Here is a 24,983-nt window from a genome sequence, read left to right as displayed (position 1 = left end):
AGTTCAATCTCTGTGAGCTCATATGAGCCTCACTTAGTTAATCAGGAGGGCTTGTTCTCCTGGTGTCTTCCATCTCCTCAGGCTCTTACACTCTTTCCACCTCCTCTTCCAGGGGGTTCCCTGAGCTCTGAGGGGAGGGATTTGATGGATGACTGAAAAAGTGTACGCCACACTTATAATGTCCGCAGCTTGGTAGCATGTTTGAAAATTATGAAGTGTGACTCTTCCTACTTTACTCTTTTCCAAGATTATTTAGAGTAACATGGCCTCTGAAGATTCCATATGAATGTTAAAATGGATGTTTCTATTGCAAGAGGTTTTTGCAATTCCAGGGACTTTCCCCAGGGTCTACAGAGAGCAACTCTGTGACACTGGCATCTGAACACTATAACATTGTTTAGTTTTTCAATTTGTAAGTAGTCCAGTACTGGCTAACACACCCGGAGATAGGATTTCTGTGTATTTGTTGGCAAAATTATTATTAACTTCAATCTTTCTCAAAGGTATTTAGGAACATCTATTAAGAGTTTAAAATATACCTTTATCCCACAAATCCTACTTACACTATTGTACAGAAATGTAAGCAGCAGAATAAAAATGTACGCAAAGCTATTCACTGCATCCCTGATGGAACTGCAGAAAACACTGCTAAAGGTCTTTCAGTAAGGACTCTTGATTGCCTCATGACACATTCTTATTCAGAGAGCCTCACACTGAAGGTTTGAAGAAAATGCTGGTTGGCTCGGGTTAGAGGTGAGGAGAATCTTTGCATAGGGTGCTGTTTCTGTTTAGGACCAACAAAGCCCTCCACACAGGTATCTACCTGTAGGAAAACAGGGGAACACCTGCCAGGCTGCTAACACCGGCTATCTGAGGGTCCACAGGCTGGGGACCCTGTGAAGTAGAAGCAACGGGGATGAAACGCGGCGGTACTTTACACACCTGTGTTACAGTGACTCCTTTGCCTTTAAGCTTCTGCTTTTTGATAGGAGATGCCGAAGCATGTAGGTTTTGGTGAGACTCTGTACCTTTTTCCTTTGTCTTTTGATATTTAGACTGCCCTGAAGAATGAGAAAAATGTCATTACACCTTACTAAAAATAAACTAACTTCATCTTTTTGAAAGTTAAGACACATTTTGTGCCTCTTCTGAAGCACAGTGATTTTGATGAAGTTTCTGAAGCAGGGCCCATGTATGAATTTTCCTCGCCTGGTAGTTATAAAAGCATGTATCTGGGAGAGAGCTAAGTGTGTTGGCACATGTCTACTCCTAATTTCTGCCACATGGAGAGGGGGTTGATACAGGTAAATGGAGACTTGGGGGCTAGGTGGGCACAAAGAGTGAATTCAGTGTCAGCTTTGCTGCACCTAGGAAGATCTTGTCTCAAATAATAAGAAAATTGGAGGGCTGAAAAAATTGTTCAGTTGGTGGAATTCTTACCTACTACCCGTAATTCCCGAGTTCAGTCCCCAGCACAGTGCACACTAGGCATGATGGTACATGCTTGCAATTCCAACTCTCAGGTGGATACAGATGGACCAGAAGTTTAAGATCATTGTTGGCTACATAAGGAGTTTGAGGCCTGCTTGAGCTACATGAGACAGTTTTCAACATCTTCCCCAAAATAAAAACCCAAAACAAACACCCCCCAAAATATAATAATAAAAATATTTTCAACGTATGCTCACTTGAAGATAAATGCTGAAGTTAAAAAACAGAGTGTGGCCAGCAGGAGTGTTCTTATACCTACAACGTACTTCTTACATAAAATGAAGCATTTGGCTCTTCGATTCACTAAGGTGAGTGTGTGAACAATGTGCACCCGTTGCTCGCCCTCAGATCCACTTATCCTCACTCCGTTTTCACCCAGTATACACAGGAGACCATTAACCTTTCTCTCTGATCAGTGAGAGATGTAGATGAGGGTCACTAAGAACGAGACAGCATCCGTGCTGCAAGTGTCAGGGCTGTAGAGGGGAGGCTGCTCAAGTCTGCTGGAGCTCAGGGGACACCATGTGATCCTGGCCCCAACTTCTAGACGTCTCAGCCAGTGTTTGTTCTATTTCCCTTTTCTTCTTCAATCTAGGGCGTTATGTGTGGTGAGCAAATGTGATGCTACCAAGCTACATCCATGACCATCCCACATTTTATTTTTCTTTACTTTGGGACAGTGTTACACTAAGTTGTCCCAGCTGATCCTGAACATTCCATCCTTGTCTCTCTGTCTCTGAAGCAACTGGAGTTGTAGGCCTATGCTCCTTCTTTCACTTGTGTTCCTCTTCCTTCCCTTCCTGATAACAGCTGTCCACTGGGAGTGATGTCTACACTGATGTCCTTCTCCAGTTCCTATCTGAGGTGTAGGTCTCAATTAATAAACAGTTGCTATCAGTCCTTTATTAGATAAAGACATGTATGTATTTTCACACATACTAGGGGTTGCTTTTTACTCTGCTGGCAACGTCCTTTTATTTTGTTTACTTTTTACTAGCCAATATTAAATGCACAAAATTCATTATCCTCTGGTGTGCAAGTTTCAATTCTCATGAAGCCCAACTAGTCTATATTTTTCTTTTTTGACTATGTCTTTGATGTCAGTACTAAAATACAATCTGTCTTGCAGGGTTTTCCATGTTTTATTTGATTCTTTGACAGTTTTGCTCTTTCATATAGGTCTTTGATTCATGTTGAGTCATATTCTGAACCGAATTTAAGTCGAGGACCCCCTTTCATGCTTCTGCATGGGGATACCCAGTTTCGCAGTACAATATGTAGTAGAATGCCCTTTCCCCATTGAGCAGTCTTGATGCCTTTGACCATGTAGGTAAGAACTTAAATTTGGGATCTCTAGTCTATTTCACTGGCCTGGGTCTCATCTGTATGAACTGTAATATCTCCATTACTATAGCCTGGAAGAATATTTGGGAATTATAAATAGACTCTTCCTACTGTGTTCTTCTTTTTCTGAGGTTTAGAATATTGTGCTCTCTGAAGATTATGTATGAATTTAAACATGATCTTTTCTATTTCTGTAAAATATTTTTGAATGCTAAGGAGTCTTCAGTCTTTAGATAATTTTTTATTGTGGTGACATCAAAATAATGTAATTTTATATTAATGTTTTTAGTTTATAAAATGTCTAGTGCCAACTAACATGTGGGGTAATAGCTTTTTCCTGGATTTAATGGCAAAACTGTTAAGGAACTATAAATATTTTCGAAAGTATTTAGCAAATGGCTAAAATTAAAACTATATAAATACTTAATCCAACAATACCATTATATACTTAATTTTATTTATTTTACTTTATGTGTGTGTGTATGCTTCTGTGGTGTGTGTGTGTGTGTGTAAGATACGGTGTACACGTGCATGCTTGTGTGCTTCCCCAAGTGTGCTCTTAGGGAGGACAGAGGTCAGGGTGGAGTGTCTTCCTTTATTACCGTCCTCCTTACTTTTTGAGATAGAGTTTCTTACTGAACCTGGGGCTCACCATTTGGCACATTAACTGGCAGAGGATCTTTACTTGCTCTGGGTTACAGATATACACCATGACAACCTGCTTTTTTTTAAAACATGGGTTGGGGAGATCTGAAATTAGGTCCTTGTGCTTGTGCAGCAAACATGATCCTGTGAGCCATATCCCCAGCTCTACTCACTCAAATTTACAGAAACATCAACACAAGCATCATAGTAAAAATGTAGGAAATGATAATTATTGCGATGTTGATCATAGCTCTAATAAATGAACATCATTAAAAAGGAATCATTGAATGCACAATGACATACTGACATTTTAGAACATCAAGCAGAAAAATAGAAATGTATCAGTTTAACCTGGATTAGAGGTAAGGACAGGATTCTAGGGCTGTACAGAACCCTCAAGCCCTGCCTGCATGTGTCCCACAGAAAAGCATGGGGAGCACATGTTGGCTTGTGTGGTTCTTCCCTGGAAGGTGCCACAGGACTGAGAATTGGTGAACAGAAACAATGGGAATAGAACAGAATGTTATTTCATGTATCTGTCATAATGTTTTACCTTTATGTTCATATTTTTTTGAAGAGGTGATTGAACTATGCAGCTGATTTTCATGTTCAGCTTTTCTCTTGTTTTCATTTTTGGGGTTCGGATCCCCTGAAAAATGATGGCATACAATTATACAAGAGGTAAACTGATTTTAAATTTTAAAAACATAAAATAAACCCCTGCTAATGCACAGTTACTTTTTCTTTTTTCTTATAAATTTAGGTAAACCACAAAATAACTGCACCATAAGAGTGCAAGTCAGGAAACCCAAGACTAAATAAAGCTGTCTTTTGGAGGGAGGGTGAAGCACCTTGGCACTTGAGATGCTACATTGCAAAAAGAAAAATAGAAATGCTGTATAAAAACACTAGAAGAACGTTTTAAAAATCATAGCACAATATAAAATCCCACGAGTCAATTAATTCTGTATTATAGATGGAATTTTAGCTCTAGGCAGAATAATTTTTACAAAGAAGGTGGCATTTGTACAGTGAAAACTACAGAGATAAATGCAGAGAGGGTCAATGAATACTCTTAAGAACATATTTCTAACATTAGAGTAAAACAAACATAATGAAAATGTTGAACTTTATTTGAGGGCAAATCCCAAAATAAGGAATCAGAACATTTTCAGTTAGAGTATAGTGTGCCATAGATAACAATCACATGACAACCATAGGTGACAACTACATGAAAATACTGAGTTCCCATAGTAAAGTCTTCCATTGATTATGACAACTGTCTGCATGAAAAATGTCCTGTCTGTCACTGGTTTTTAGAGTGAAAGTCTAACACTCTGGTCTAAATGATTTATCTTCTTATCATTTCCATTCTGGACAAAGCAAGTGAACATGACTTCTTTCTAACCAGGGAGATAAATGATATATGGCTTATATTCTGGGTAGCTGGTGCACGTTCTTAGCTGATGCTGAATATTTTGAGTGGATGGTGAACATTCTGAACAGATGGTGTATACTCTGACAGAGAAGCCATGTGTGTTGGAAGTGACAAGGCCCGTGGGCATGGCTGCTCAAGCCTGTTGGGGCTCAGGTGATGGTACTATTTGCTAGAGTGTGAGACATGTTGCTGCAGGATTTTGTGTTGGGCCTGCTGGGTTCTGGTCTTGCTTTCCTCTCTTCGTCAGCAGCAGAAATGTTTATTCCATGCCAGTTTATGTTGAAAGTCTGTAACTTGTTCTCTGATTCTACAGGTGCTCACTGTTAGAGGTTAGACCTCCATCTCACAAGACACTTTGGATTTATGAATAGTTTTGTCATTGTTTGTTAGTCTATGGAAATAGTTCAAATGGGACTAAATGCTTTTTGCATTACAGGAGGGCCTCTGGAAGGCTTAGACTAGACTATTAAGGTTGAGTGTAAAATGCACCCTGATCACTGGCTCATGGTTTGAGTACCTATTACCTGGGAAATGTTGCTAATTTATGAGACTATTGAGCCCTTTAGCATGGGACCTAGCTGGCAGAAGTTGACTTCTAGAGAAGGCCTTTGAAGGTAAAAACCAAGTTTCTGTTCTGGTGCTGCTTTCTGCTTCCTGTCTGTTCCAATCAGAGCAGTTCTGCCATTGGCTCCTGTCCAGGGATGGAGCCTTATGGCCACGCCTATGTTGCCATGGTAGACTGAGACACCAGTTTAAACAAACCTTTCCTACCCTACATTGCTTCTTTCCAAGGAGTTTGGTTCTAGCCACAGAAAAGTCAGTAATATTCAGACTATATTGTATTTTTTTGTCTGTTTCTTTGGGCAGTGTTATCACTGATAGTTAATACCTCATTCTCTGATATGTGATAGTCTACTTCCTGAAGGTCCCAGAGTTTTAGGAAATAGCACCACACCTGAGGAACAATTCTAAACAGGGGGCCCAGTCTGACATTTCGCATCTATCTCAGAATCGTTTAGCCTGGCCCCCTAAAGCCTTGGCTAAGAGCCAGAGACCCATGTTTGAGGTGTAGCTAGGGGTTAATCAACAGGAAGCAGCACCGTAGGTGACTGAGGGAAAGGCTCAATCCAGTAGCAATTACATTTGTCTACAAGATACAGGCAGACAACTGGTTCCAGCTTGAGAAGCTCTGAAAAGCGAGGGTGTGTCACGGAGAAAACTCCTGTCTATCTTCTCATTGTTTTTCTGTTTTCTGAATCCTAGGACTTGGCTCATTGTTTCAATTATCCTCAGCCATCAGACAGGATTTCTGACCAATTCCTTCTAGGAAGAAAAGAGGCCTCATTTCCCTGTATTCCTCTTGCCTGTCCTGGAATGTTAAATATCTTCTGCATGTGCTTGTAGCAAAACAAGATGTGACAAAAATAGCAGCCCAGTCAACCTTTTCTTCGTTGCGTTTGTTTTTCAGGCAACTGTATGGTGTGTGTATTTCTTTTAGGTATTAGAATGCACAGCACACCAAGGAAAAATCATTCATGTTATAAAGGAGCTCAGTACTTGCAGGGTAATTACAAAACGCCTCTGCAGTAGTTAACATGTTCTTAGATGTTAATGGGATTGGATGGCTGGGGAGATGGCAGTGAACAGAAAGGTGAGCATATGGATACTTGTCTTCCCATCTCTTCTCCTGCTCCACTTTTCTACAGAACACTTTGTTGGGGACTGCAAACAAGGGGGATGCAGGTGTGAAAGGGAGAGGGTTATGGGTTTATCCTGATCATCCTCAAGAACTACTGTGGTGAGCAAGACAAGAAAAATCTCTGGGAAGGAAATGGAGATCCAACTTCATCATCATGAGGAAGGAAGAGAAGTGGCAGGGATGCCACTCACCTTCATGTGCCAGCTGAATAGAATTTGGTGCCTGTCCACTTGTGTTTTGCTAAATTCTATTCTGATGAAAACTAATACTCTTGATAATTCCTATATAATGAATGTCTTCAGTAAAATAATCATGTTGCATGCAGACATTAAACATTACCTGAAATCTTTCTGTTCAGTAAATGCTGGAAGGATTCAGGGATACCTGAATTTTCCCGCGAAGTCCTATAAAATGGTTTGGGGGTTGCATCTGCATACGGTGAAGAGCCTTTCATGTTTCCTTGTAGAAAAATTTAGACAGTTAGATACAAAATGCATCACATTTACAGTTGCTTTTGATAGTCACAGTAAGTTAGGTGTCAATAAAAATGAAGTTAGAGGAAAGTAGATAATTAAGAATATTTTGAGATAATTAATTCAATTAAGAATATAAAGATATAGCTGGGCAGTGGTGGAATTCCAGCACTTGGGAGGCAGAGGCAGGCAGATCTTTGTGAGTTCGAGGCCCAGCTGGACAAACAGCCTCCAAAACAATACAGAGAAACCCTGTCTCGTAAAAAAAAAAAAAGAATATAAAGGCATACACTGCAGAGGAGAGTTTTAGGGAATGGTAAGATTCTGTTCTATGATATTCAAAATGGGCAAGCCTTCCAGAAACAAAGATTATTTGTTGTTGCCTAGGGTTCTAAAGGAGCTAGAGAATAATAGTTAAGAATTATGTTTTATCATGGGACTGATCAAGACCCCCTGAATGTGGGTGTCAGTGAGGAGGGCTAGGCAATCTATTGGGCCTTGGGTAGTAGATCAGTATTTATCCTGGGTATACAAATGGACTTTGGGCACCTATCCAATAATGAGAGATGCACTCTCACCCTGGACTCTTGGGGGAGGGTCTAGGCCCTGCCCTGGATGAAATGACAGACTATGGACACCCCCATGGAGGGCCTCACTCTCCCTGGGGAAATGAGGAGGTATTGGGGGGGTTGGTGGGAGGGCATGGGAGGAGGGGAGGGAAAGGGGGAGGGACCTGGTATTGACATGTGACACAACCTTGTTTCTAATTTAAATTTAAAATAAAAAAGAGTTTAAAAAAAGAATATGTTTTATTGTTTTATTTTGTAATGAAGCTATGGCTGCTAGCACTGGGAACAAAATTAGGCCCACCAACAGTTAGATATATGTGGGGGGACAGGCTTAGTTGGATATACCCCTCATTACTAAGGAAATTGTAGGGGGGATAGTGGTCGGTGGGGATGGGGGAGTATGGTAGGATGGGGGGAGTATGGTAGGGTGGGGGGTATGGCAGGGTAGAGAGGGGTTATGGCAGGGTGGGGAGGGAGTATGGTGGGGTAGGGGTGAGCATAATCAGAGTGCATTCTACACATGTAGGAAATTGTCAAGGAAGAAATTTAATTAATAGACAACTTTTCACAGAATTCAGAAAATATATTTAAACAACTTAAAAAATGTCTTTTACCCTTAAGGCTAAGTGGATATCATAGAAGAAGGCATGGAAAGACCTAATGTAAGAGTAAAAGATGGGGCAAGAGTGCCAGCTATGAATGTTATCTTCTGGACATGAGATGGCCATTGTACTAAAGCATGTCTTTTGATGAATTTCATGTCTATTTAAAAAGGAAAAAGATAGAAAAACCAAAGTCATATGATGCTGTAAATTAAACTCTATGTCAAATAAAAGGCCCCCATGAGACAGCCATTGTGGGACTACCCAGACCACTGAGGAACCCAACTTCAGGGAATGAGCAAGCCAGTAGGCAGAAACCATTGCTTCTGCTTCACGTTTCTGTCATGAATTCCTTCTTAATCAATTATGACCTGGAAGTGGAGGCCAAATAAACCCTTTCTTCCTCTAAAGTCCTTCTGATGAATACAGTAGCCAAGTTTATCTCAGCAATAGAGAAGCAAACTGGAGTAGCATCAAAGTATCAGTGTATTTTGTGGAAACACAAAACTAGAAAGGCAGTCCTAAAACTATATATGAAGGCACAAAAGACCCCAGATTACTGAAGGAGTCTTGCGCAAAGGCACAATGCTGCAAGCCGGATGAGGAGGGGACACCTGATGTGCCAGCACTTGGAAAGCTTTGGGGCAGAATTAGGAACTCAAGGTCAATCCTGGCTACACTAAGTACAGTGTACACAGACTGCATGAGACCTTGTCCCAAAACACAAAATAATTTTCCCAAACTGCCAACAACAATAACAACAGAAAATAAAACAAAACCAGACAGGTTTGGAGATAAATACAATAAGCTGACTTCAAAATATAAGTAGAGGCTATAGCAATAAAAGCAATTATGGTTTCATCATTAAAACAGACAAACTAGTGGAGCAAAATCTATGCCAAGAAACAGAGTCACACACATCTACAGCCAGAGGAAGTGCTAAGATACACAGCAGACACAGTCTTCAACTGGTGAGTGTTTCTGGGGGGAAGAATGGAAACAAACACCTTACTTTTTCTCAGTTACAGCAATCAACTCAAGGTGGATTAAAGACTTAAATGTAAAGTCGCCAATTATGGAAAAGTTTGAAGAAAACATAAAAGATTATGTTTGTGAACACTGGAATTCAAAAAAGAGGTTAGAGTGTATCTGGGTGTTGAGAGCTTGGCTAGTTTACACAAGGACCTCAGTATCACAAACACTCGATAGCCTTATCATATGATCGAGCTACTGTACACTTTGATGAATGTTACAGATAATCATACAAACAAAAACACTCAAAGATTGTTGCTGCTGTCAATATTAATTTTAGTAGCCCTTTAGGAAACCAAACTACAAATATCTTTTAATATTAGGAACCTGCATATACTTTAACAGAAAAATCTCAAATCTTGGGCTTTCTCTATTCCAGAGAAATAAATGTACCACTGTGTGTGTGTGTGTGTGTGTGTGTGTGTGTGTGTGTGTGTGTGTACATTTACTGGTGGCAATGGCCTTTGCCCTTTTAGTGGCATAATGGCTGAATAAAGCATTCTAAACTATGAGATGTTACACTGTCAACAGAAAGAACAAAAAAAGCTATTTCATTTTCAGGCACCAGGGAGGTTCGTGACAACACAGTTAAATAAAAACATAAGGTACAAAAAGGACAAATGAAAAGACATACTTCTGAGCTATTTTAGGCAATTAGATCTTGTTTTTTTGTTTTCGTGTATATTCTCTTACTTTGACTGGCGAAGGGTGACAGATTGATCACTTTTGTTGGAAATTCCATTGGTGGATGGTACTTGGCATTAATATTTTCTTGAGGTTTGGTTTTCAATGAACTCACACCTGAAACAAAGTTTGAAAGGAAATTTGTATGTCAATTCTGAGTATTCACAAATCATGTGGCAAACTCTGTATACTCATCTTTATTTTTTCATTCATATTTTCCTTTCCCATGTTTTATTCAGTGCTCACTATTTCTTCAATTTCTACAATGCCTTCCATCATTTCCTCTTTTTTTGTCTTTACACTGAGTCCTGTGATAGTATCCTTCTTAATTGGGGCCTGTACCCACTGCCTAGTGTGCTCATTTCTACATTTGCTCTGTAGGCAGGCAGTTAGGAGGCCAGTGTCAGAAGCATTGTGTATAAGCTGCTGAATCTCCCAGCCCAAGCACAACTAACAGTTGTTATGTTTAGCTGTCACAGTCACACTATCAGAAAAGTAATATATACATGTGACTACAGAACAGGACACTTAGACAGAGCCAGGCCATGTGTTGTGGGCTAGTATCATCAGAGAATTAGGAGGATGAAGCAGGAGGATCACAAATGCAAGACCAGCCAAGGCTTCAGAGCAAGTTAACTACAGCTTGGGTAACTTAGCAAAACCCTGTGTAGGGGGGGAGAGAGAGAAAGAAAGAGGGAGGGAGGGAGGGAGGGAGGGAGGGAGAGAGAGAGAGAGAGAGAGAGAGAGAGAGAGAGAGAGAGAGAGAGAGAGAGAGAGAGAGAGGAGAGACACAGGGGACAGAGATGACAAGATCTGAACACTTTAATTATTCGCTAGATATTGTACTAAACTAGATGGTAAGAGGTTTTGTAAGGCTACAATGGCAGACCATGGAGAGAACACATTACCGTTGAAAATTTCAGAAGCCATGGCTTAGACTTCCAGCATTTGTTAGGAAAGGGGAAAGCTGAGGAAAATACGTAAATCAACAAAAATAGAAACCTTAATGCACAGTGAGATGATGTCCCAACACTGCAAACTTATGCTTATTATGTATATTATTTTCATGAAACCATCCATATGTAATTATTTGTATGAAGGGTCTTTGATATGGCTTGATACTGTAAGTTGAATGTAATTTTGGTATAGCTGGCTTACAAGTTCACCCCAAGTGATTTAATCCCAATAGATGATATTTAAATATGTTTCTCCCAATATTGCTAAGATGTAAAAGAGTAAATAATAAATTCTAGAGATCAAACACAAGGGAAAACATTTAATTGAGAGAGTTTTATAAGAAAGACTCGTGTATGTAGTGCATTTTAAAAAACTGAATGTGATTTCATGAAATTGTGACAAGGGAAAAGAGCATATGGGAAGTTCAACAATTAATGGAAAATAAAACAGAAAACTGTGACAAAATTTTTAGAAAATACTTGCGTAAACATCATTATATAGATCCTGTCATTGCACATGGTAGCATCTGAGAAACTAGAGAATGAGAGGGTGACCGCGTAGAGAGGACACCGTATGTTGTATTGGTAACATGTATTTTCAGTGTGCCCCGAATGTTTCTACCCCCCATCTGCCCATGGCCACGGAAGCATCTTGTGATGGCACTGGATATAGGCCTTTATCAAATCATGATTGCTGTTAGCATTGTCCTGAGGCCCCAGAGCTCTGCTTGCTCCTTCCAGCACTTGAGGACAGAAAGAGACATATTTCTGATTCAAGATGTAGTCCCCGCCATGTGAGAAATATGCTTCTATGGTGTACAGACCATCCAGTCTAACATAATACAATCTTTGTCTCTCCTGAATTTCAAAATATTTCAGTGGATTAAATAAAAACTGCACAGTATGAAAATTCTTCTAAGCAGCCACTTACCTTACATGTCTTCTTTACCCTGATCAACCATGAGGAATTTTATCAGGAACTTACCTGGACTAAAACTTTTCTTTGGAAATGAACTCATATCTAAAACAAATGTTAAAAAATCACCCACTGATACCATGACATTATATATACACATTACCCTCAAGCTCTATGTGTTGGTCTTTATTTGTAATACTTTTTCCTATATTATATGAGTGGCACTCGCCACTATACTGGGATGGGAAGATTATATTGTAAAATTCAGACTCAGCAGGGAGGTGGATGTTAAGACTCACTTTCCCCTCGTGTCTTTACAAGGAAGCAGGCATGGCAAGTCCCTGAGGACACTAATCAGAACCAACTTTGAAAAACTGATCATAGCTGAAGCCTTTCTAGGATCAAAGAGAAGTGTGTCTAACACCATTCAAGACCAACAGTAATCTGTGACTGATACAGATCATTGGAAGAAATCCACTGCAGGGCTGCACCATGCACTCTCACCCACATAATCTGAAAAACGGAAGTGGCCGAGAGGGGGCTGTCTTGTAGCCTTCTTCTGAACACACTCACCAGAAAGACTGCTGCTTCTTCAAGCTCAACACAAGCCAGAAGTGGAAAGTGAGTGGGATAGCATCAGGATGATTGTCCCCAAACACACCAAGATTGATGTGGCATGGGGTTTGGGATAGGTTATTTTCTAATTGGCTCAGTTTCAATATTCATATTACTTACTTTACACCTACTTATAATGAACTCTAGAATTTCTGTGTAAGAGAGAATCACAAAAATTGTTGCTTACAAAATAACAAAGCTACTGTTACTATAGGTTAGAATTAAATCATAAGTATATGACTTGAAAAATTATTATTCTTACCAAGTTGATCTTTCAGTGTTCCAAGCAGTTTTGTTCCTTTAACCATCTTTATATCTAAAGACACAAACACATGTCAGAATACTGTGTAAAGGGAAAAATGAATAAACAGCTTTTGTTTTTTTTTCTTTGACATCCCCAACTCTGCTGATACTATGTTTCATGGACATTATAGTGATGGTTAATTTTGAATGCCAAACTAAACTGGATTTAGAATCATGTAGGAGATACACCTCTGAGTATGTCTGTGAGCATGTTTCCAGAGAGGATTAGCTCAGAAGGAAAGGTAGCAGCACCAGTCCACGTATGAAATCAAGACTCCTCTCTGTATTTAATCTCTCTCAACAGTTCTGCATTACTGTTACACAAAATACAACTCCATATGACAGACTGTTCTAATGTCATAATTATTTATGTCAAGATATGCCTATGAAAAAAACTGAAAAAAAAGAGTAGGTATATATATTTACAATGTTCGTTACAGCAACCCATTTGGCTAAATTACCTGGTTCTTTGCATTTGTTCCTATAAATCTATTTTTTCTTTCTTTTCTTTTTTTTTTGAGACAGGGTTTCTCTGCAGCTTTGGAGGCTGTCCTAGAACTAGCTCTTGTAGACCAGGCTGGTCTCGAACTCATAGAGATTCGCCTGCCTCTGCCTCCCGAGTGCTGGGATTAAAGGCGTGCACCACCACTGCCTAGCTGTGAATCTATGTTAACAATCAGTATCACTGTTTTACCTGAATGCACCATCATTCTCTCCCATCACTTTTGTGTTGCACTAGGAAATGCACTCCATTTCTTTTAGTTTTTTATTAGCACATATTATTTGTGCAAAATAATGATAGGTTTCACTGTGATATTTGTGCTATATTTCTATCACAGTAAAGGCTCAAAGACAGATTTATAATGTGTCAAATTAGTGACATAAAAGAGATGCAATGAATATATATACAGTCTTGTAATTATAGAATTATTTCTACTTATGTGTTTTTATTTTTTGGGGGGTGATATAAATCTCTCCTAAGTATCACCCAGATGAACTTTCTTAAAACAGGGTGTCTACCAAACACACTGTCTAAAATTTTACTTTGTTGATATTCCATCTTCATTTAAAAAGAAAGTTTTGTTCATTGTAAGATTCCTGGTTGAATTTAATTCCCTAGTATTTTGAATGTCTATGCCCAGTGTGTTCTGGGATTTGTGATTTCTGATGACCTCAGGGCCTATCTTTTTGATGAAGAGTTCTATCTTCTGCCTCCATGATTTTGCTCATCAACATTTGTCACACAGTGGTTCTGGCTATGGGTTTTGGTGCTTATTTCATTACTGTCTATTAAGTTTGCTTGTGGAGAGCAATAGCCATCAAATGCTTTAAAGACCAATGGCTATTTCTTCAACTACATTCCTGCTCTTTTTCTGTTCCTGTCCATTTGCAACTTTTTTCACTCTTGCTTAAATTTTCAGAGCCATTATTTATTAGACACTTTGATTAGTTTTTCCCAATGTTATATCCTTTCTCTGTCCCTCTGATATCATGTGTCTTTATTGGTACCCTCTATATGATGAGACATTGTTAAGAACTGCAATATGTTCCTGTGATTCACATCTGAAGTTCTGACTGCCTATGAGAAATGTTTGGAGCCAACTCAGTGAGTTCAAAAGGTGAGTCCTTGGAGACATTAAAAGAAAAGGGGCAGGGCACAAGCAGGCTCCCTTCAGCAGCTTTCTACATGTGTACTGATGCTCCTCCCCTACTAGAATTTTACAGGGGTGCTGTTGGAGTGGATCAGTTCCAAGCTAGTAACACTGGATAATGCTCCATTAATGGTAGACTCAAGGGTACTAGTTATAGAAGAGAATTTGTGGAAAGGTGATATCCTGTAAGGTGAGGTGACAGCAGGTGGTAACTGTCACCTAGACATGATCTAAAATCACCCAGGAGATGCTCTTCTGGGAACGTCACTGCTGCATATTGGGACTGAGTTAACCGAAGTGGGAAGGCCTGACCACTGTGTGTCATACTGCTCCCAAGTCCAGGAGATCCTGGACTGTCTAGGAGTAGCAGAAAGAGCCATCTAAGAGTTAGCAAGCATGCATTTATCATTGATCTTTTCCTCTCACTATGTATGTGACGTGGCCAGCTGCTTCAAGCTCCTGTGGCCTTGACTTTCCTGCCACAATGGTTGTACTTGAACCTGTGCAGCAAAATACCCCCTCCTCCCTTAAGTTGTTTTTTCACACCAATAGGAAAAGAAACTGAGATAGTTGGTAACTATTGAGTCTAGAAGAACTAACAATCATACACATTAGGTTTGAAAAAAAGAGCTGCTCTTACCCTTCTTACTCTTTGACTCTGTTTTCACTGGCTTCTTTGATTTGGGTCTTGCAGGCATACCTTTTACGGCTGTTGAAATCTCTGTAAAATTAAACTGATTTGTGAGCTACTTGAAAAGAAGCTGTAATATACAGCTCTCCCCCTCTCTGTTTCTTGCATATATGCATAGTGAAACTTATTTAATATTCACTATTTAGAATAACAATCAGAAGCTGGAGATACAGCTCCATAGTTAAAGACCTTGATGCTATTTGTGTAGGACTGGTGTTTGGTTCCCAATCATCCACATTGGGCAGCTTACAACTCCCTGCAACTCCAGCTCCAGGGGATCTAACACACTTAAAAATTTAAATTCACAGTATTTAAAATAAAATACAAATGAATGTATAGTATATATTATATAAATTATGGGCTTGACTATGAAATTCTCATGCACACATCCAACATTTTGATCATATTCTTGCATATCCTTTCTAAACACCATTATGTCCTTTCATTTCCCCAAATGCCTTCTCTTCTTTATTTTCATGATTTCCCCACTATGATTCCACATATAAGAGAAAACATACAGTCTCTGATCTTAAGAGTCATGGAAGTTCCCTAGTGGGAGAATATCTGAGCTCTCCTTAGATTATGTAACTTCATCAGGTGATAATAATGCCTTAAGAGAAAGTACCCTCTCAGAGCAACTAGGATTATTGGCTACTGTAACCATCAAGAGGGGTATTAGTAGCCAATAAAATAATTATTGATTATATTCTTGCTATCACAAATGCAAATTAGCATTTTGGCATTGGAAAATGAAAAGTAACTTTCCTAGCTAGTTAGAAATAGAAACTGATTGTTTTTGAGGCAGACTAGCAGGGCTCAGGCTGACTTAGAACACATTAAGCAGTTCAGATTGGCTTTGAACTTCTCATCTTTCTATCCCAGTTCCATAAGTGCCACCATTTCATGCTTAGAAAAAGATTGCAATATACTTAAAATATTCCCATAAGGCATATTCCGAAGTCACTGTGAAAAATCATTTGTATAGATCATTTTTAAAATAGAAGATATCAAATTTAAAAATATGTATCCTATAAAAATATACAATGGAAAAAAGAAAGCATTTTCAACAAATGGTGCTGGCATTACTGGATGCTGATGTACACAAGACTGCAGATAGATCCATATCTAATACCATGCACAAAACTTAAGTCCAAATGGATCAAAGACCTCAAAATAAATCCAGTCACACTGAACCTCTTAGAAGAGAAAGTGGGAGGTACCCTCGAACGAACTGGTACAGGAGACAGCTTCCTGAACATAACACCAGTTGCATAGACACTGAGATTGACAATTAATAAATGGCACCTCCTGAAACTGAGAAGCTTCTGTAAGGCAAAGGGCACAGTCAACAAGACAAAATGGCAGCTCACTGAATGGGAAAAGAGAGTCACCAACCCTACAAATGACAGAGGGCTAATCTCCAAAATATACAAAGAACTCAAGAAGCAAGTCTCCAAAACACCAAATAATCTAATAAAAAAATGGGGTATAGAACTAAATAGAGAATTATCAAGAGAGGAATCTAAAATGGCCGAAAGACACTTAAGAAAGTGCTCAACATCCTTAGCCATCCAGGAAATGCAAATCAAAACAACTCTGAGATACTATATTATTATTCCTGTCAGAATGGATAAAATAAAAAACACCAATGACAGTTTATGCTGGAGAGGATGTGGAGAAATGGGAACACTCTTCCACTGTTGGTGGGAGTGCCAACTCATACAGTCACTTTGGAAATCAGGATGGCAGTTCCTCAGGAAAATGGGAATCAATCCACCACAAGATCCAGCAATTCTGCTTTTAGCCATATACCCAAAAGATGCACATTCATAAAACAAGGACATCTTTTCCACTATATTCATAGCAGCATTATTTGTAATAGACAGAACCTGGAAGCTACCTAGATGCTCCTCAGCTGAAGAGTGGATAGAGAAAATGTGGTACATTTACACAACAGAGAACTACTCAGTGGGAAAAAAAATGGAATCTTAAAATTCACAGGTAAGTGAATGGAATTGGAAGAAACCATCCTGAGTGAGGTAACCCAGTCACAAAAAGACAAACATGGTGTGTACTCACTCATATGTGGATTTTAGACATAGTACAAAGGATTACCAGTCTACAATCTACACTGCTAGAGAAGCTAGGAAACAAGAAGGATCCTAAGAAAGACATACATGTTCTCCCAGAGAAGTGGAAAAGGATAAGATCTCCTGAGCAGATTGAGAGCATGGGGGGAGGGGAGAGGGAGTTCGGAGAAAGAGAAGTGGAAAAGAGGAGGAGAGAGGAGGATATTTGGGAGCAGGAAGATTGAGTCAGGAGAAGAATAGAGGAGAGCAAGAAAAGAGATAAAATAATAGAGGGAGTCATTATAAGTTTAAAGATAAATTTGGCACTAGGGACATGTCCAGAGATCTACAAGGATGACACCAACTAATAATTTAAGCAATAATGGAGAGGCTACTTAAATGCCCTTCCCTGATAATGAGATTGGTGACTACGTTATATGCTATAGCAGAGACTTCATCCAGTAGGTGATTGAAAGAGAAGCAGACACCCACAGCTAAACACTGAGCTGAATTCCTGGGATCCAGTTGCAGAGAGGGGGGAGCAAAGGGGTGAAGACCAGGCTGGAGAAACCCACAGAAACAGCCGACCTGAACAAGGGAGAGTTCATGGACCCCAGACTGATAGCTGGGAAACTAGCATTGGACCCACCAAGACCCCCTGAAAGTGGGTGTCAGGAGGCATGGGAAATCTATGGGGCCTCCCAAATGGACTTTGGGAGCCCACTCCACAGAGAGGGATACTCTCTCAGCCTAGACACATGGGGCAGGGTCTAGGCCCTGCTCCAAATGATATGACAGACTTTGAAGATCCCTTATGGAGGCCTCACCCTCCCTGGGGGCAGAAAGGGGATGGGATAGGGAATTTATGGGGGCCAGGGGAGGCGGGGAGGGAGAGGGAGCTGGGTTGACATGTAAAACATGCTTGATTCTAATTTAAATTAAAAAAGGAAAAATATGTAGCCTACTTTTCATTCATTCATAAATACTAAAATTCAAGTTAAGACAAGAAGGAATATTCTTGTAAGTAGATTTTAAAAAGTGTTCTTGACATAAGAATGCCTTGTGTTGTTAAATGCCTTCTTAACACAACAGTCAGGTATCCTATATCAATCTCTACAAAGCAACGGACCCAAACAACATAGAAATGCATACATGTGCTTACTACTATGCTAGTTAGCATTTTTCAGCAGAATGGGACAGAGTGTAGCTGGAGGGACTATTCCAGATCACAGGAGCCACACTGTGTTGAGGCTTCCACCGTGAGTGATTTGCCACCACAGTACACTGATACCAATGATGATGCACAGGGCCATGCCACACAGTTTCTTAACTGGTGCTCTTTCCAGGCAGCAGACACTTACATGCAACTTTACATCATCAAGGCTAGCTTAGACAAGAGTACACTTTAAACATATGTTAAAATCCACAAAGACTCAGGAATCTAGTTGGTGAGGTGGGAACCTAACACTTTTTTTTCCAATGTCAAGTCGCCAACCATTGTTATCATAAACTCATACACACAGCATCGTTCTCCAATCATCCAGATGTATTTCAGCAGTCTTCTTGTACTATATAACTCCAAACCTAATAGGTGCTGGTGATGGAAAGCAAGAAATACCAAGGAACAAAAGCCTTTTGTGCACCATCTTAGCAGGGAAAGTTAGTACCTCAGTGACAGAAAAAGGGAAACATTTAAATAAGTGTTCGAATTAAGATTATGTCTTTCTCCATTTAATGTTTTGTGACTTATACTTTTTCTTGTACTTCGAAATGAGTATCTAGCCAGGCAGTGGTGGTACATGCTTCTATTCCCAGCACTTGGAAGGCAAAGACAGGTGGATCTCTATGTGTTCAAGGAGTGAGTTCCAGGACAGCCAGGGCTGTTACACAAAGAAACCCTGTCTCAAAAAAGCAAAAAGCAAAAAAAAAAAAAAAAAAAAAAAACCAAAAAGAGAAAAAATGAGTATCTAGATGTAGTACCCAAAACAAACAAAAAACCCAACTCTAAATTTCTACTTTGGATGAGGCAGTTAAACATAACTGGGGGGTCTATCACGCCTACAAGGTTTTGCGAAAAAGCTGGTTGCAGCAGGACACACATGGGAAGCTGAAAATGTTTCCTGATCCTGACACAGAACAGAGGTCTTGCTCTGAAGAATGAGCTGCACCTTAGACATCTTAATTATTATGTCTTCATTGTAAAGAGTGAAGGGATTTGTAATTGAATATTTGTTCACGTACTATAAGGTACTTAGGTTATATTCACCTCTCACCATTCTCTTCTGTCTTCCCTTTTCCTGCCCTCTGTCTCTTCCCAGAGTACAGAGGAGATTGTTAGCTAGTGTAAGAACTGCGAAGTCCCTCTTTTGGTCACATCTGTGAGCCACGTTTGTACCTCACAGATTAAATACACCTTACTACTGAAATTGGACATAGGATGTGCTCAGATAACACTATACACACTTGCTTTGTAATATTCTATGCTTGCTAAAATGGCAATTGACACATGAAACATTTCCTAAATTAATGAGTTCTAAATGAAATGCTATCTACCCAACTTTCAATTTTTAATATACCTGGTCTGTACAATAATACGACAGTGTGCATGCAGATCTTTGTCCATGTCACAATAATATAAATATTGTCATTAAAGGTACATATTAATGAAAAAAGTGATGAGAAGCATTGAATTTAAGTTTTCTTACCAAGTCTACTCTTTGAGGTTGCCTTGAATTCATTTAGTAACAAATGTGGTTTGAAACTCTCTTTCACGTTTTGTAGGTCATTCTCTGTAGAAACAATGGATTCAAATACATTGATAAGGCAATTTTAAGACAGAAATGTAAGGTGTTTGTGTATATGTGATACTAATTTTACAATTTGTTACTGATGACCCCAGAACTGTCACATCATGTAATATTAGAACAGCAACATCTGTGAGCACACATATAAGCCTCCATGCATCGATGCCCAAGATCTTTGTTTTAAAAGCAAACATTCAAGTAATAATGTACTTCTTTTTTTCTATTTTTTAAATCATTTTTTAAATTTAGGTTAGAAACAATCTTGTTTCACATGTCAATCCCAGATCCCTTTCCCTCCTCCCCTGCTCTCCCCACTAGGTTCCTCAGATTCCTCACCCAATTTCCACTCTGATCCCCAGGGAGGGTGAGGCCCTCCATGGTGGATCTCCAGTGACTGTCATTTCATCCAGGGCAGGGCCTAGGCCCTCCCCCAAGAGTCCCGGCTGAGAGAGCCTCCCATATTGTGGCATGGGCACTCAAAGTCTATTTGTATGCCAGGGGATAAGTACTACCCATGGCCCCATAGATTACCTAGGCCTCCTCACTGACACCCACATTCAGGGGGTCTGGGTCAGTCCCATGCTTTCCACACAGCCATCAATCTGGGGTCCAAGAGCTTCCCTTATCCAGGTTAACTGTTTCTATGGGTTAAACCAGCCCAGTCTTAACTCCTTTATCCATCAGTTCTCTCTTTCTGACACTGGATTCCAGGAGTTCAGTTCAGTGTTTGTCTGTGGGTATCTGCCACTGTTTTCATCAGTCGCTGGATGAAGGTTCTGTTTCCCAGACTCTCTGGAAGTGGGATTGTATGCTGGCACTCACCAGATTCATGTCTAAAATCCATAAATGAGTGAGTACATACCATGTTTCTCTTTTTGGGACTGGGTTACCTCACTCAGGATGGTTCCTTCTAGTGCCATCCATTTGCCTGCAAATTTCAAGATTCCATTGTTTTTTTTTTTTCTTCCACTGGATAGTACTCCATTGTGTAAATGTACCACATTTTCTCTATCCTCTCTTCAATTGAGGGGCATCTAGGTTGCTTCCAGGTTCTGTCTATTACAAATAATGCAGCTATGAACACAGTGGAACAAACATTCTTGTTGTATGAATGTTCATCTTTTGGGTATATGCCTAAGAGTGGAATTGCTGGGTCTTGTTGTAGATTGATTCCCATTTTCCTGAGGAATCTCCGCACTGATTGCCAAAGTGGCTGTACAAGTCAACACTCCCACCAGCAGTGTAGGAGTGTTCCCCTTTATCTACATCCTCTCCAGCATTAACTGTCATTGGAGTTTTTGATTTTAGCCATTCTGACAGGAGTGAGATGGTATATCAAGAGTTGTTTTGATTTGCATTTCCTGGATGGCTAGGGATGTTGAGCACTTTCTTAAGTGTCTCTCAGCCATTTTAGACTCCTCTACTAAGAATTTTCTGTTTAGTTCTGGACCCCACTTTGGTGTTTTGGAGACTTGCTTCTTGAATTCTTTGTAAATTTTGGAGATCAGCCCTCTGTCAGATGTGGTGTTAGTGAATATCTTTTCCCAATCTGTGGGTTGCCTTTTTTGTCTTGCTGACTGGTAATAATGTAATTCTTACATGGGGTGGTGCCTCCAAGTTCTTTAATGTTTGCCACACAGGGATATATCCTAAAGGAGATTTGTAGATGAACAGTGTCAATCTGTACTGGTGACAGAGTCAACAATCCACAACTAAGTGGTGAAGCCCATAGGCAACTTTAGAAGTCACCTCAGATTGGTGTCCCTTCATACACAGGAGGTAATATAAATATTCATATATGGTTCCATTTCCTCTTTCCCATTTTATGCACATTTTAAACACATGACACATATAAACATCCTACACTATTGTATTTCTTTATGTAAGCTTCTGCCTTTTAAAGAAAATGACTCAAAGTATACGTGCAACATTTGTATTCTGCAAGAGCCTTTGCTTTGGACATTTCTAGATCTAGACATTTGTTCCTGTGTGAGTTACCTCCTCAGTCATCATTTTCTTATTCCTGGGCATCCCACATGCCCATACTATATGGCTGTACTGCAAGAGTCAGTGCCTTAGTTATAAACCTTACAATGTATTCTATGTATGTGTTGTATACAGCTGCCTTTTCAATCAATTAAGACAAGCAAGGACATACACTTTTATAATTAGAGAATCATGTTTTTTTTTGTCTGTGTAAATTCAGATAATTGAGCTGCTGGTGTGACTTTATCTTTATCTTGAAGTGTCTCTGGAAGTTTCTTGGGTATTTTTTAAAAAGCTGGTAATGAGTTCTCTTCATATTTATTTGAGGACTTTTATTCAGTTTTTTTCATTAGCATATATTTATTGAGATGGTTTTAGTTATGATGTTTTCATCCAATTATATGATGTAATTTGAACATTTTCACTTCTGTTTCCATCCCATGTTACTTCTCTTGCTCATCTGCTTCCTCTTCCTAATCTCCCTTATACTTCCACATCATACATGTGGGGTGCATGCGCGCATGTGCACACACTCACACACACACACACACACACACACACACACACACACACACGCTTGAAATTCCAAGTATGAAAGAAACCATGAAACCTTTATCTTTCTGACTTTGGGTTATGTTTTTTAAAAAATATGACAGCCCATTGTCATGAAAACTGCAGAATTTCAGTGTCTGGTAAGGATGAATAAATCTCCATTATGTAAATGTACCACACTTTCTTTATCTGTTGATACAGTATCTTGGATACTGTGAGTAGTGTTTTAATAAACAGTAATGTACAGCTATCTCTGTGGTAGTCAGACAGATACTTTCAAGTTTATACCAGGAGTGATATAGCTGAGTTATACTGTAGTTCTAATTTTTGCTTTTGGAGAACCCTATATACATTCCAGTTTACATTCGTCTTTCCTTGCAGTATCCTTTCTGTTTGTGAATTACACATTTTGTTTCTCCTTTTAATGATTGACTTATGTTTTGGTAGTTTTTTCTTTCGAGTTCTTATACATACTTGATACTGATCCAATTAGATGTTCAGCTGGCAAAGGCTCTCTGTCTCCTATCCTACAGACTGCCTCTTTGTTCTGATACGTGTTTTCTTTACTGAGCAGAAGCCTTTTCTTTCATGAGATCCCATCAGTCATCTTTTCGTCTTATTCCCTGAGATGCTGGCATCCTTTTCAGGGAGACCTTGCCTGTATCTTGCAGGCTTTACCATGTTTTTCTCCAGCACTTCTGTTTCATGTCTATCTTCTTTGACTCAGAACCCTGTCTGAGTCTGTGTGGGTACGTGAATTGCTCCAGGACACCTCTCCACTTCACTCATCTTGTCTCCCTTCAAGGTTGAAGACACTGAGGTAGTCTAGGCCCAGCAGAGCCAGGGGAGGGTGAACCATGGAGAAAGCATGAAGGTGAGGCTGCTCTGAAAAGAAGTGGTCATGTTGCAGGAGCCAGACTGATCCCCTCACATGACAACAACAACCAGAACTTGTTCACCTGCAGAATCAGGAGTGAGGCCACACCTTGACCAGTACTGTTTTCCTATGCTTTCCTGCCACAATCCCCCCCTCTATTTAAATCAAAGGCAAACTTGGGGTTTGTTTGTCCCCTTCTCCAATGTGTTGATAGATCTTCCTTCTCTATATTTTGGGTTTCTTTTTTCCCCACTACCACTTAACTCTTAGTTAGCCTAGCCTGCTGGGGCTGCTGAAGCTGTGGACTTTAGCCTAGAACTCTGGTTACAAAGAGACATCAGATAGTATTTTATTTTTTACCCTTTGAATTTGTTTTTGTTTACCTTTATAAACAAAAATCATTGCTAAATAGGGTGATCTCTTCTCAGCCTATGATATACATACATTTTAGAGTTAATGTATTCATTTTCAGCAAAAATGTGGCTAAAATCTCAGTTGTCATTGCACTGAATCCATAGAGGCTTTTTTGTTTTTGTTTTTCGAGATAGGGTTTCTCTGTGTAGCTTTGGAGCCTGTCCTGGCACTTGCTCTGTAGACCAGACTGACTTCAAACTCATAGAGGTTCATCTGCCTCTGCCTCCTGAGTGCTGGGATTAAAAGCATACGCTACCACCACTGGGGCTAAATCCATTGATAAATTTTAAGGGAATGAGTTAAAATAGCCAATCTCCCAGTTATAAACTTTGTGTTTCTATTGCTTTAAGCCTCTTAACACTACTTTTAGTAATGTTTTGTAGTTTTCTGTATAACTGTTACCAATATATAGAGGTTATTGTAATAGGCTATTTTTAGAGTTAATGCTCACTACTATATTCGGTACGCTAAATTCTATTTATTTTTTATTCATTGAATTCTCTATCTCCAAGATGTCTGTTTAATTTTACTTTATGATTATCTGTCCCTGTTGCTTTTCTCAACTAGAGCATGAATAGTTTTCCTGAAGCTATTAAATTGTCTATATGTATGAGTTCAGATTTCCTTGATATTATTTTGAATTATTTTTCATGCAGTTACTAAAATTCCATTGTTTTAGAGCCCTTTAAACATACTATATAAAACAGATATTACAAATCAAAATGACAACAGCACTGGTGCTCTTTATTGTCTCCTGTGGTTCAGTTAGTGACTGGCGGCTTTTTGTTTTAGCTGACAGGTTCCTTTTAGCACTATTAAAAAGTGTGTCTACTGATAACCCTTGAATTCCATAAAACTTTCTTTCTCGATTAAAAATGGCTCTTTTTCAAGTTTCCTGATTGAACATTATCTTGGTTGCTGTAAGTCTTTGCCTATTTTGAAGAACTTCAGTATAGTCCTGATATGTTTTTTGTTCATTTGTTTTAGTGTTTTCTCTTTGGGAAAGATGCTTAGATGTTACTGGTCTGCTACTTTGTTAAAGTTTTCTAGTTATCTTCAGGATTGTGGTTTGAAAGGTACAATTATCTGTACACATCCTAAATTCTTATGTATTTTGACAATATTTCCCAGTACTTAAATTTCCCATTTGAGTCACAGCACAGTGTAAGGT

General features: G+C 39.3%; 1 protein-coding gene across 9 annotated transcripts in view; it reads right to left on the bottom strand.

Moving 5' to 3' along the window:
* Ccdc7 (coiled-coil domain containing 7) overlaps positions 1 to 24,983 on the bottom strand; it is a 193,760-nt gene that overhangs the window by 42,431 nt on the left and 126,346 nt on the right. For 8 of the 9 annotated variants that reach the window (XM_040755264.1, XM_040755269.1, XM_040755271.1 and 5 more), the window contains 8 exons: positions 19,885 to 19,968; positions 15,060 to 15,140; positions 12,727 to 12,780; positions 11,919 to 11,954; positions 9,987 to 10,094; positions 6,957 to 7,076; positions 4,034 to 4,129; positions 943 to 1,061 (listed from right to left, as the gene is read on the bottom strand). In XM_040755264.1, coding sequence (XP_040611198.1) covers positions 943 to 1,061; positions 4,034 to 4,129; positions 6,957 to 7,076; positions 9,987 to 10,094; positions 11,919 to 11,954; positions 12,727 to 12,780; positions 15,060 to 15,140; positions 19,885 to 19,968 — 698 coding nt within the window. The remainder of the gene's footprint in view (positions 1 to 942; positions 1,062 to 4,033; positions 4,130 to 6,956; positions 7,077 to 9,986; positions 10,095 to 11,918; positions 11,955 to 12,726; positions 12,781 to 15,059; positions 15,141 to 19,884; positions 19,969 to 24,983) is intronic. The other variant, XM_040755270.1, reaches the window with a different exon arrangement.

Source organism: Mesocricetus auratus, unplaced genomic scaffold (genome assembly GCF_017639785.1).
Source record: "Mesocricetus auratus isolate SY011 unplaced genomic scaffold, BCM_Maur_2.0 Super-Scaffold_100013, whole genome shotgun sequence".
NCBI lineage: Eukaryota > Metazoa > Chordata > Mammalia > Rodentia > Cricetidae > Mesocricetus > Mesocricetus auratus.
Note: the sequence above shows the minus strand (reverse complement) of the source record. Positions and strands in the feature narration are given on the sequence as shown.